This window comes from Rhinolophus sinicus, chromosome 16 (genome assembly GCF_057876585.1).
Source record: "Rhinolophus sinicus isolate RSI-liver-muscle chromosome 16, RSI-T2T, whole genome shotgun sequence".
Taxonomy (NCBI): domain Eukaryota; kingdom Metazoa; phylum Chordata; class Mammalia; order Chiroptera; family Rhinolophidae; genus Rhinolophus; species Rhinolophus sinicus.
Window position 1 is genome coordinate 9,613,746 of NC_142516.1, and position 12,023 is coordinate 9,625,768.

The 12,023-nt window shown below is 57.2% G+C and overlaps 1 protein-coding gene across 1 annotated transcript; it reads right to left on the minus strand.

Moving 5' to 3' along the window:
- Positions 1-948: 948 nt before the first annotated feature.
- ADGRD2 (adhesion G protein-coupled receptor D2) lies at positions 949-11,781 on the minus strand. Its single transcript, XM_088793124.1, is given in 19 exon segments — positions 949-1,080; positions 1,128-1,208; positions 5,172-5,223; positions 5,225-5,291; positions 6,112-6,231; positions 6,311-6,436; positions 7,017-7,169; positions 8,583-8,601; positions 8,873-8,940; positions 9,293-9,391; positions 9,464-9,469; positions 9,807-10,199; positions 10,202-10,388; positions 10,391-10,443; positions 10,712-10,807; positions 10,810-10,884; positions 10,887-10,928; positions 11,291-11,354; positions 11,746-11,781. Coding segments are annotated over 19 exon segments (1,869 nt in total).
- Between the last annotated feature and the right edge of the window lie 242 nt (positions 11,782-12,023).

Here is a 12,023-nt window from a genome sequence, read left to right on the forward strand (position 1 = left end):
GTAATGGCAGAACCTGGTCGCACAGCCAGACTTGGAGTTGGGCCCCTCGCACAGCATGACTCTCATCAGACCTGGAGCCAGTCCCACCTGCCCTGACGCCTCCTCTGAGCAGCCTGCCTAGGTGGCTCCCACTCACACTGACTGCCACCCCATCCCCCTGTTACCCGGCTGGGGAGACCCAGGATTAAGTCATGACCTGTTCAGTTTCCTCCTCTGCACAATGGGGTGATGGTGGCCTCAGGGCTGAGGTGAGGACCTGTGGTTTGAAGGCAGTAAAGCGCTCTGCCCCAGCCAGGTACATAGTAGGTGCTAAAAAGTGTTGGCTGCACCTACCCTGATGATGAAGCTGGAGCTATCTAGAGTCCCAAAACCAAAGTGGCAGTTTGTCCCTCTCTCCCAAGGAATTTGGCATCTCGTCCCCCTCCCCAGGCCAGGGGAATCCCAGCGCGGACCAATCACGAGTAGTTTATTACAAGAGACACCACAGAGCTGTCAGAACTTCAAGGCAGATGGGGAGGGACAGAAAGGAGGGGCAGCCACAGACAGAACAAAGCTAGGGGGACAGAGCTGTGGGACCTGGAGGGGTTAGCGGGCGGTGGGGTGGCATTAGAAGGAGGCAGAGACTATGGCTGCTGGGAGCAGGCGGTGCTTTCTGTCCTTCAGGTGCCTTCAGTTAGGCCTATCAGACGTCCCAGGAGCTTGGAGGACAGCCCCAAGCACTGTCTCTAGAAACCTGGGAGGAAAGTGCACCCTTTTGTCTGGGTTTGCAGAGAATCAGGGTGGGGGACCCCTGCACCCCCAAGATAAGGAGGGGGCTGGGAGCAGGCTGAGGTAAGACCTTGGGTGGGAATCCTGGCCCAGGTGCCCTGGGTAGCCTTCCTCATCCCCCCTCGAGTCTCAGTTTCTCCATTCGAGAAACACCTGCGCACCCTGACGCTCTGTGAACTTTCAGGAGGATGGCGGTAGGCACGGTGAGCTGGCAGCGTTTACTTCCCCACACTTCTGGCTCAGGCCACCTGAGTAGGTCACAGGGTGGGGTTGGGAGGCTAGGGCATCGGGCGGGTAGGGCCGGGCAGCGGGCTGAGGGGGATGCGGCTCTGTTGCTATGAGCAGTCTTAGCAACCCACCCATTCAGCAGAGACAAAGGCGTTGTCACTTGAACGCGGAGGCGCTGCTGTCGCTCTCTTGTTCCCATAGACGCACTGCGCCTACGGGGGTGGGAAGTGGTGGGGGGTTGGGGGAGAAGGCTGGGCGCGGGGCTGAAGAATGGGGAGCAGAGGGGCAGCTCAAGCCTCCTGAGAACAAACCCGGCGCGCTGGGAGCCTGCGCTCTCCCAACAGGCCTGCAGGGGGCGCCTCCAGCCCATTTTGCAGAAGGGTAAGGTGAGACTCTAAGGGACTGGAGACACCAGCCAGGCAGGGGTGGAGGGCCAGCTGGGAGCTTGGGATCACACAGACCTAGGTTCAAATGTACCTACGCTTATACCCAGGTGACTACCAATGCGCCTCGGTTTTCCAGCTGCGGGAGTGGGACCTGACCCCAGTGTACCTCTGACCCTGGCTAGTCCTGGTTCCTTTCTGTGCCTCAGCTTCCTCATCTGTGCAATGTAAGGATGAAAGCACTTCCATTTCCTCGGATGGCCAGATCAAAGAGCCTGCAGATGCCTGGCGTTTAGCACAAAGCCCAGCCCCAGTAAGAGTTCCATAGATGGAGCCCTGGCTGGAAAGAATCTCGGGATTTGAGGCTGGGCAATGGTGCGCCCACGCCTCAGAGTTGCCTCTGGTTTAAGACTGTGAGAACTCGGGCTCAGAGAGGTTGACAGGGACCAGGGTGCCGGAGGCTCCCCTCAGGCCAGGCTGAGCTCCCCAGGCTCAGGCCTCAACTTAAGCAGGGCCGGGGGAGGCCCCAGGCTGGCCCCGCTGCCCACAGTCCTCCCCTATAATGCCCCATCACCTGTCCAGCTGGGGAAACAGGCCTTGGAGGAGACCACTTGTTCCTCACAGGGTTGGAAGGCCTCTCAGAGCCAAAGGCGTCAGGATGAGGGGCCTGAGAGTGGGGTGCGGTGGCCCAACGTGGGGGGCCAGAGGGAGTGGGCACACAGAGGAGGAGTCCTCCGGTCAGGCGGACTTTCTGCTCACTGCTCCGCCTGGCAGCACTGGCCCCGGGGAGAGAACCCAGACTTATCCCCTAAGTGACCCTCTCCCAGGGAGCACTGCGTTTTCACGGACAGAGCCCACAGCGTGCTAATGGAGGGCGTCCAGGCACCAACAAGGAGCAGAGTGAGAGGAAGGGCCCTTAAATTGTGGGAGGTTGGGTGTGGTCGCTTCTCAAATCCCTTCCGAATATGCTGGTACAGTGAATGTCCAGGTGCCAAGTGGAAAAGGGGGACCCCCTGAGGTGGTCAGATCCCCATCCCCTTTGACCACGTGGCCTGGGGCCATAGCAGAGACACACCCAGAGATACTCAGAGACATTCAGAGGGACAGGCTGAACACAACCCCTGCCCAGCCCCACCTGTCACACTGGGGGATGGGGGACAGCTGTGGCATTCTGTGGCACGGAGAACCAGGAAAGGCTTTTCCCCATCCATCACACCCCTTCCGCCTCTGGCCACCAGGCAGCCTCTCTGCCCTCCATCCATCCATGCCCTGCCCTGCCTCACAGCCTCACCCCACTGCAGGGTAGGAGTTGGGATGGGTACACCTTCCTGAAGCACCAAGGCTGAGTCAGGTCCTGGGATGGCAGGCCTGTGATTGCATTCTGACTGTGCCTTTAGCTGAGTGGCCTTGACCTCTCTGAGCCTCTGTTTTTTCATCTGGAAAGTGGGTCTGAGGCCAGGACTTGCCTCCTAATGGGATTGGGAGGTACTGTGTGTGCAGGACTCAGTGCCATGGACCAGGAGGGCCTCACCACTCACAAAGCACCATCCCACTTGGGGTCTTATTGACCCTCACAGCTTCTCCATGTTGGGGTGGGGTGGACTCACTCTCCGCATTTGATGGAGAAGGACTCTGAGGCCTGGGGAGGGGGACAGAGCCTCAGACCTTCTGAGACTTATGGGGAGGGGGCAAAAGAGATCACAATCGGAGAGAGGGAGAGGTTGGGTAAGCAACAAAAAGACTGGGGGCTCAGAGATCAACAGAAGGGGAGACAGAGAGGCCCAGGAAGAGCCAAGTGGCATCCATGCCGAGGAGAAGGGGACAGTGACAGGGAGCCTGAGAGACAGAATCTCTCAGAAAAAATTCAGAGACGGAGACTAAGAAATGAGACACTGAGAGAGGAAATGATGAGAAGGGGAAGGGAGGGAGGCAGAGAGGACAGGAATGGTGGCACTGGTCTATGTAGGGCTGCAGCTCTATCCACCTGAGGGCCACAGGCAGGGATGGAGCTGGAGTCATCACTATGGAAACAGGATGCTGCTGCCCTCACCACTCTGTGACAGGTGGAGAAACCCAGGCAAGGTCACATGGCTAAGGAGGCAGAGCTGGAATTTGAACCCAGGGACCTCCGGGATGCGGGGCTTAGAAGAAGGGCCAATCTGTGTCAGGGAAGGGGTTTCATTACCCCTCTCTGTCCCCTACTGCACAGGTGCAGACAGGTCTCTGGGAGCCGTGTATCTTTTAGAATAGCTCTGAGACCCCAGTTTTTCTTCATTCTCCAGGCCCCTCTCTGGGCATGACCTCCTCCCACCCCCAGCAAGTCCCCTTTCTTTCCTCTCTTCATTCCCACACCTGCCTGGCAGAGGATGGCAAGTCCCCAAGTTCAGGGAGAGAAGACAATATGGGCCAAGAACCAGGTGAGCAACACCCTGTGCACCCCTCCTGCTCCTGCCTCATCCCTCCTTTAACCAGTCCCTCCCTCATCTTGGTCATGGTCTGCACCCCCCCCCCCCATGTCAGCTCAGGGCATTTGGTAGCGTCCTTTGATGCTGTGTTCTCAGTGCCTAGAGCAGTGCCCACCACCTGGTGGGCATTCAACAAATCTCACATGGGAGAAGGAATGAGTGCGTCAGAGCACCCCTCCCCACCCGAGTCCCCGTCTAGCCTGAGCAGCTCTTCCAGGAACAAGCCAGGCCCCACTGTGGTCGAGGCTGAATGCCCCAATGGTTGAGGACACAGACTCTGGACTTGTCCCCAGTGCTTCTCCTTCCTACTGTGAGGCCTTGGGCAAGTGACCTCATGGGGTCTCAGTTCCTCCATGTCCATATCTCCGATTGTTCGGAGATAAAAATGTGAGCCTGGTCCAGGACTCAGAGAGAGCGCCCAGGCATCCTAAGTGGCTGGTACCACCTCAGCCCCCTTCTCTGAGAAAAGGACAGAAGGTCCCCAGGAGGCCCAGCTCTGGGGACTTGTGGACCCAGGATGGAGTTTGCACCTGACTTTGTGAGCTTGCCTTTGTCCGGCCCTGGGCCACCCTACTTCTTGACCCTGTGAGGAATCTGGGCTGGGGACGGCTGGGAATAGTGGGCGCAGGTAACAGGAAGAGGTGGGGTGGGTGCAGAGGAAGCCGATGGGAAGAGTAGCGGCAGAGGGCCCATCCTCAGACCCTTTTCCTCCCAGCACTCAGCCCCCGGGGCTGTGGCTGTCTGTGTCCCTGTCTGGGTCCCCCACAGTCTGCAAACCTCCTGAGGACAGGGACCTGTCTGACCCATCTCTGGGGCTCAGGGCACGGCCTGACAGGCACACAGGAGGGTTCCTGCAGTCCTGCCATTTCTGCTTCATTCGTGTGGGCAGATGACGGTCCTAACCAAACCCTTTTCTAAACCGCTGTTCCCACATTGGAGCAGGTCATGCTGAGCCACTAGGAGGCCACAGACCCTAAGGGCAGAGGCCCCTGGTGTCCTGCACCCCTTCCCCTGGCTTACTACCAAGGCCTGAAGTGGCTCTAGCACCAGGCTGGGGGCTGGAATTTCTGCCTTACCCTTGAGTGTCAGGGTGGAGGGATCTTAATGATCCCATTTCTGGGCCTCCATTTCCTCAACTATCAAATGGGTCACAGAATCCTCACTGATGTACTAACTGCTCTCCAGTTTTGTTCCCATCCCCACCCTCAGCATCCCTCCTCTTGACAATGTCCCTGGTTGCGCTTGGTGCCTCCCATGATGAGAAGGTCACTCGAGTTCCAGTGCATGTTGGAGCCCCAGCCTCAGAGGGTCCAGGGCTTAGAGGTACCTGAAAGGAATTGAGGCCCACGGCAGCATAGGCCCGGGCTGGGCTGAGGTTCCAGCAGGCCGACCAGCCACGTCAGGCCCAGGACGGGCAGGAGGGCCAGCGCCGGCTTCGCCGTGGCCCTGTGGAGAGCAGGCAGGGCTGAGGGGGGCTCGGGCAGGGGCTCAGAGAGGGGCCGGAGCTGCAGACCAGGACCACGGCTCAGGACTTAGGTGTAGCTGCAACCTTCAGCTGGACTGGGCTGTCCCGTCTCAAAGATTCAGAGGTGGCATAAGATGGGGTTCCTGTCCACACCTGGCCTGAAGGAAGGGAATAGCAGGGGCCTGGGTGTGGGTCTGGGGGACATGGAATCTGGAAGCGATTCCTCTTCCCCCTCATCAAGGACCCCTGGACGCCCTGGATTTTCAGGGACGCACTGGCTTTGATGCTATGCCCTGGGCAGAGGACGGGCGGGGAGTAGGGAGGCCATAGAGGAATCAGAGCTTCTGCAGAAAGGCCATGGGCACCCCTCTCCAACAGGGTAAGGCCTTGGAGAATGATGGGAGTCTTGCAGTGGTGGGGACCTAGACCATCACCCTGAACTTGGACTCCTGGGGACTGCCTGATTTGCAGGTCTTTCCTACCCTATCCCTCAGGTCATCAGTGCTTATTGCAGATGGTGAGCCCCCACGACAGTGGCTGATATCCACATGCCCCCTATACACACAGGGTCAGTTCTCATCTCCACAGGTGACAAGCACAGGCACATACTTACATCCACATGCATGAGCATGTGTGCACACATGTGCAGACACACATGCACACATATGCTTACAAGAGCCTTGCACCCATGAACACACATGGCCACGCACACACACCAGGGACTCAACACATGCTCACACCCAGTGAGCCTCGCACCTGGCTCCCCCACTTCTTCCTGATTCCCCCAGACTGGAGCCTCTCCATATCTGGATTCTCATCTGCTGTTGCAGGCAGGGCTGTGGGCTCAGCATGCGGGCATGGCGGCAGGCACTGGACATGGTGACCGTCACCACACGGACCAGGATGCCATTGGCCTGGAGACCTGGCATCAGTGGGTGAAAGGGCCTCTCCCTCCCCCACATGTCCCTCCCCTCCAGGCCCCCAGGCCTCCAGCTCACAGCACAAAGTGCACGGGCCCCACAAGGCCCAGATGGTGTCTGTGTGAACACTGAGCCAGCAGTGTCCAGTGGCCACGTAGTCATGGTGGGACACGGCCAGGGTGATGGCCACGATGGCCACAGGCACACCTAGGACAAGCTGTGACCTCAGGACCCAGCCCCTCCAGAGTTTCAGCCCATAGCTGTCCCATAGGGGCAGGCATATGGATGGGCACTGGGGACATCTGGGCTGTGTGGGCCTCATGCTTTCAGGGTGGTGCTAGAGCCATGAGTAGCTGGGGTGTGGGCGAGCCGAGACTGGCTTGAGGGTTTAGGGTTGGGGATGGACGGTTGGCAATGGGTATGGGGTTTAGCTGGTCACGGATTGGGGAGACGGTGCTGGAAATGGGGAGTTGGAGCAATTGAAGTGGCAGAGGATTAAGAATTGGAGTTGGGTAAAGTTGGAGGTGGACAAAACTGAGAAAGTTGAGCTTCTGTCAGAGATGGATGCTGGGCGCCAGTGGTGCTGGGTGCTGAGAGGTGCTGGGCAGTGGTGGTGCTGGGTGCTGAGAGCTGTTGGGTGCCGGTGGTGCTCGGCACTGAGAGGTGCTGGATGCTGAGTGGAGATGGGTGTTTGGTGGTGTTGAGTTTGGGGCAGTGGTGGATGGCAATGGTGCCATGCAAGGCAGAGTTGAGAACAGAGCAAGTGTGGGGCACACAGGGGACTCACCCCAGCCTGTGGCATAGGAGAGTGTCTTCCTGGGGCCCGGGCACATGCTCACGGCCACCACTTTGCTCCACAGCAGGAGTCCCTCCACCAACATCCAGGAGAATGCAACCAAAAAGAGGAGGCACATGGCAGCTGTGATGGCCACACACGCCCCTGTGTGTGGGAGGGTGGGGACCCCACCAAGGCCAGCTGTGGTTACAGTCCTGCCCCTGGGTCCCATGACCATGCCTGGCATCGCCAGCCCAACAAGGTTTCAGTAGGTAAGGGCAGTACCCTGGGCCCAGCTCCAGCATTTAGGGCCTTTCCTCTCTGGGCCTCTCCTCTGGGGAAATGGAGCCAAGTGAAGATGTGGGAGGGCACCCAGAAAAGGCAGAAGGTGCTTTCCCAGGCCCCCCTAAGCTCCCAGACTCACTAAAAGCTAAAACGATAAACTTCTTTGAGACTATCTTTGTGACCTTGGGATAGGCAAAGACTTCCTAGATAGGATACGAAAAGCATGAACCATGCAAGAAAAAAGTTGATAGGTTGGACTTCATCACAATTAAAAAATTATCTTCCAAAGACACTGTTAAGGAAATGAAAAGGTAACCATAAATTAGAAAAAATTATTCACAAAACATATATCTGATAAAGGTTTGTATCCAAAATATATAAAGAATTCTTACAATTCAATAATAAATCAAAGATTTAAAAATGGGGGGAAAGATTTGAACATATATTTAACAAAGGAAGATATGAATGCCTAATAAGTGTATTATGTCTAATAAGTGTAATATAAAAAATGCTCAAAATCATTGATCCTCAAGGAACTGCAACTTAGAACCACAATGAGATATCAATACACAACCATTATAATGAATGACATTAAAAAGCCAGACAAAGATGTGGGGCAACAAGAACTCTCAGACATTGCTGGTGGGAATGTAAGATAGTACAACCATATTGGAAAAGAGCCTCATAGGAAGGTAAACAAGCCAGAAAGTCCACTTTTAAGTATTTGCCCAATAGAAAGACATCATATGTCCACAAGTAGACTTGTGTGTGAATGTTCATAGCAGATCTGTTCATAATAGTCCAAACTGGAAACATCTCAAATCTCCATCATCAGGTAAATGGAAAACAAATGGTGGTGCATCCATACGATGGAATTCTACTCAGCAGTAAAGAGGAGCGAGCAGTTGGAACAGGCAGCACCATGGATGCAGCCAGACCACAGCACACAATACGTGATTCCATTTATATGAATCTTCAGGAGAGGCAGACATAATCTACCGTCACAGAAAGCAGGTCAGTGATTTCCTGGGGTGAAAGTGGGGAAGATTGACTGGAAAGGGGCATGAAGAAGCCTTTGGGGAAGGTGGAAAAGTTCTCTGTCTTGATTGGGGCAGTGGTATATGCGTGTATACATTGGTCAAAGCTCATCAAATTGTGTCACTTAATAGGGATATTTTAATGTATGGAAATCGATATACTTCAATCAAATTGATTTTTAAAAAGTCTTGGGATGATAGACAAAAGACTGATAAGCTGGTGTGTGTGTGTGTGTGTGTGTGTGTGTGTGTGTGTGTAGGGGGTCAGGGAGGAGCTGTGGGCAGAGGAGCTGTTACTGATGGTCTGACTATCAGGAGAGGATCCCCCAGGGGTCACACTTGGGCTCTAAAAGGGTATTCTTAGTGGGCGGGGGTCTAATTTACCACAAGCCCTCAGCTCTCAAGGACTCCAAAATAGGGAGCATAAACAACCTTAATTCCTGCAGACACATTAAGTGGGTGTCGCCTTTACAGGTGAGGAACTGAGGTGCAGGGAGGTGACCCCTAGTGCCCTCAGACTCTTCGGCACCCTGGAAGGATGCTTACCAGGATGGCATTGGCTGAAGTGTTGACTTGGCTGGTAACATCCTGGCCAGGCCATGACTGGGTGTATCCTGCAACAGCTGATAGGTCTGCCACTGCCCAGAGGTGTCCCACCCACCATGTGCTGCCCAGGGAAGAAGAGCAGTTTGAGGGCTGTGTGTCTGGAGTCTTACACAACATGTTCTAGATGGGGAAACCAAGGTACACAACAGCAAAAATCACTTGCCCAAGGTCACACAGCTGGGATTCACCCCCAGGTCTGTCTGGCCCCACTGACCTGTGGTCTAGCCTCCTTGGAGGCCCTGAGACTCTGAGAAGATTCTGAACTCCCAGGCTGTGCCGACTGCTCACCCCCCCCTCAGCCTACACTGCTCAATACCCAGCTTCCCCTTCAGCAGAACCCAGGGCACGGCCAGAGCGCACTTGTCCGGTAGCAGCAGAGGAAGGGCCGCAGCTGCAGCCAGGGCAAAGAGCCCTCGGTGTGGGGTTCTGGGTCCCACGTTGGGCACTCCTCTGAGGACACTGGCAGGGGTGGGAAAGGTGTCAGGGCCCCATCCTTGGCTCCCCAGTGGTCCTGGTGACCCACCTCCCCACTGGGACCTTAAAATTAATGGTGCCTGCCCACGTAAGGGGGCGCCAGTACCCACAGCCCGGTGTTAGGGGGTGATGTGGGCACCTAGGAGAAGGGCGCTATAGCCAGCATCGGGGGAGCAGGTTGTCTAGCGGGTGAGCGCACTGAGGCTACTAGCACTGGAGGAATCCCCAAGGGATCCGCGGCCTGGAGAGGACTTGGCTGGAATTGGGCGTGGCCCAGTTGGCAAGGTGTGGGCTGGGTCGGGAAGTCAGAGGGAGTGTACCGGGGCCAGGGGGCGGGGCGTTTAGCCAAAAGGCGGGGCGGGGTCTGTCAGCCAGGGGGCGGGGCGGGCCGTTCCAGAACAGAGAAGGCGCACCCGTACTGGTGGCAGCAGTGAGGGTGTGATGTCCAGGGCGCCCAGGTCCCAGCGGAAGTGCAGGCCGCCGAGGGGCAGCGCGCAGGCTCGTGCCCGATGCAGCTACGCCGGGTTCAGTGCCCGGCCCCACAGGTGGAAATCGGTGAGGTTGCCGCTGCAGCCGACCCACGCCGGAAAGCCACCGCCCAGAGAGTCCTGATCCTGACCCAGGACCAGGATGCCTCCAGGTGGCACCGGGTGGCCCGTGCCCAGTCTCCGCGCACTGGCGCGCCTCCGCCCGTTGGCGAACAGCACCCAGGGCCCACCGCGCTGTTCCCACGTTGCACACACATGGTGCCAGCTGCCATCCACGCGAAAGGCGTAGAGGAAGGGTGCGTGGTGCCGTGCACCACGAGCGCAGCGTGCACTGCACCGCCCGGCTCCAGGAAGGCGTGCAGCTGCAGCGCGTTGGCCAGTGCCGGCGTGGCCAGGGAGAAGAGCGCGGCAGTGTCGGGTGACACGGTGTCCCACTGCACGTGCACTCACACAGTCAGCGCCCCCAGCGCGGTCAGCGGTATCCGCAGCCGCGCGCCGCCCTGTCCGCGGTCCGCTCGCAGAAGACCAGCGCTGCTGTGGCTCGCGCGCCTGCAGGGACACACGGGCTAGGACCTGTTTCCCCAGCTGCGCACACCGGCCTGCCTCTGACAACCCTTTGGCGCAGCTGCAGGACGCTTCCTGGGCTTTGGGTGCCTCCCTTTCTCGGGAAGGAAGAAATGGGGGCTCCGGTGCCCATTCCCAGGAGTCAACCCTCTTTGCGAGGGAGACTACCTCCGAGCTCAATGGGGCTCCCATCTCGAGGTCACCAAAGCCTCTGCCTCCCCCACCCCTACTTCCCAGTATCCAGGGCCCATACTCACTCCTCTGGGGGGGTGTCTTCGTAGAGGGGCCTCTCTTTGAGCCAGCCAGATGGAGTGGGGCAGCCGTGAAGCCAGGACTCCATCTGGAGCCCCAGTGCCAGGTGGCCAAACCGCAGCTCGCAGGACTCTTGGGCTTGCCACCAACTCAACTGCTGCCCTTGGAACTTGACATCCCATCTGCAGTCTCTACCACCTCTCCAGGGGCCAATGGAGCTGCAGGGCAGAGGAGAGACAGTGTGGGAGAGGAGTGTGTGGGCATCTGACAGTTGGGGGCATGGCAAGACCAAGGATATTGGGCTTGGAGCCATGCTGGGCTGGATGCGGCAAACCTTGGCTATTCTCTATGATCTGGCAGGTCTTGTCCCCTTGCCGAGCTTGTTTTGTCATCGGTATAATGGCAGGAATGAGATGAACATGAGTGAAGCTTTCAGCCCAGGGCCAGGTATTGTGGGGCTGAGCTAAATGGCATTTCCTCTCTTTCTTTGCACTGGAGGCCAGTACACCAGGCGGGCCACAGGCTGGCTGAGCTGGGGAATGGGGTGGGGGAGTCTTTCTGGGGGATCCCTCCTACCAACCTGTGACCTGAGGGCTCCTTGATTCACCAGGGGAGTGGGAGGGGGTCCCAGACAGACTCCCTATCTGAGAGAGGACAGGTGGGGGCTGGGTCAGGTTCCCACCCCATGTGTGCAGTTATTGAATGCTTACTGTGTGCTCCAGCGAGGTGCACTGGCATCTGCAGGCTTTGAAGTCAGACCTGGGTTCAAGTCCCACCCAGAGTGTGATCTTGGGTAGGTCGCTTCCCTGCCCTGAGACTGTTTCCCCTGTGTGAGGAATAACGAAGCTGATGAGTGAATGTAAAGGGTGTGTGTAGCATGTAGTGAATGCTTTTATTCTATTTCTATTCCAGGGGTTTGTCTTGGATAACTTTTGCAGTGATCTCATCATATGAGGTAGCCATTTGGAACCCTAGTAGCTGTAAGTCCCCTTGGCCTCCTCTCCTGCAACGCCCCGCCCCCAGAAGCTCAGGTACCGGGAGGTAGAGAAGGCAGTAGCACCAGGGGGCCATTCTGGATCCAGAAGGGGCAGATGAGGGACCGCAGGGGTCACAAGTGTGGCCAATGTGGACTGAGAAAGGAAAAAAGCAAAGGAAAGTGACTGAGTGTCCTGCCTTGCTACCCTCTCTGTCTGCAGGGTCATCTTGCCCCTTGTTTGGCTCCCAAACTCCACTAGGCTGGACACTCAGGATGGGATGCCCACCCACTGGGGATGCCATTTACTTGCACAAATGGATGGTATCTAGGAGCCACT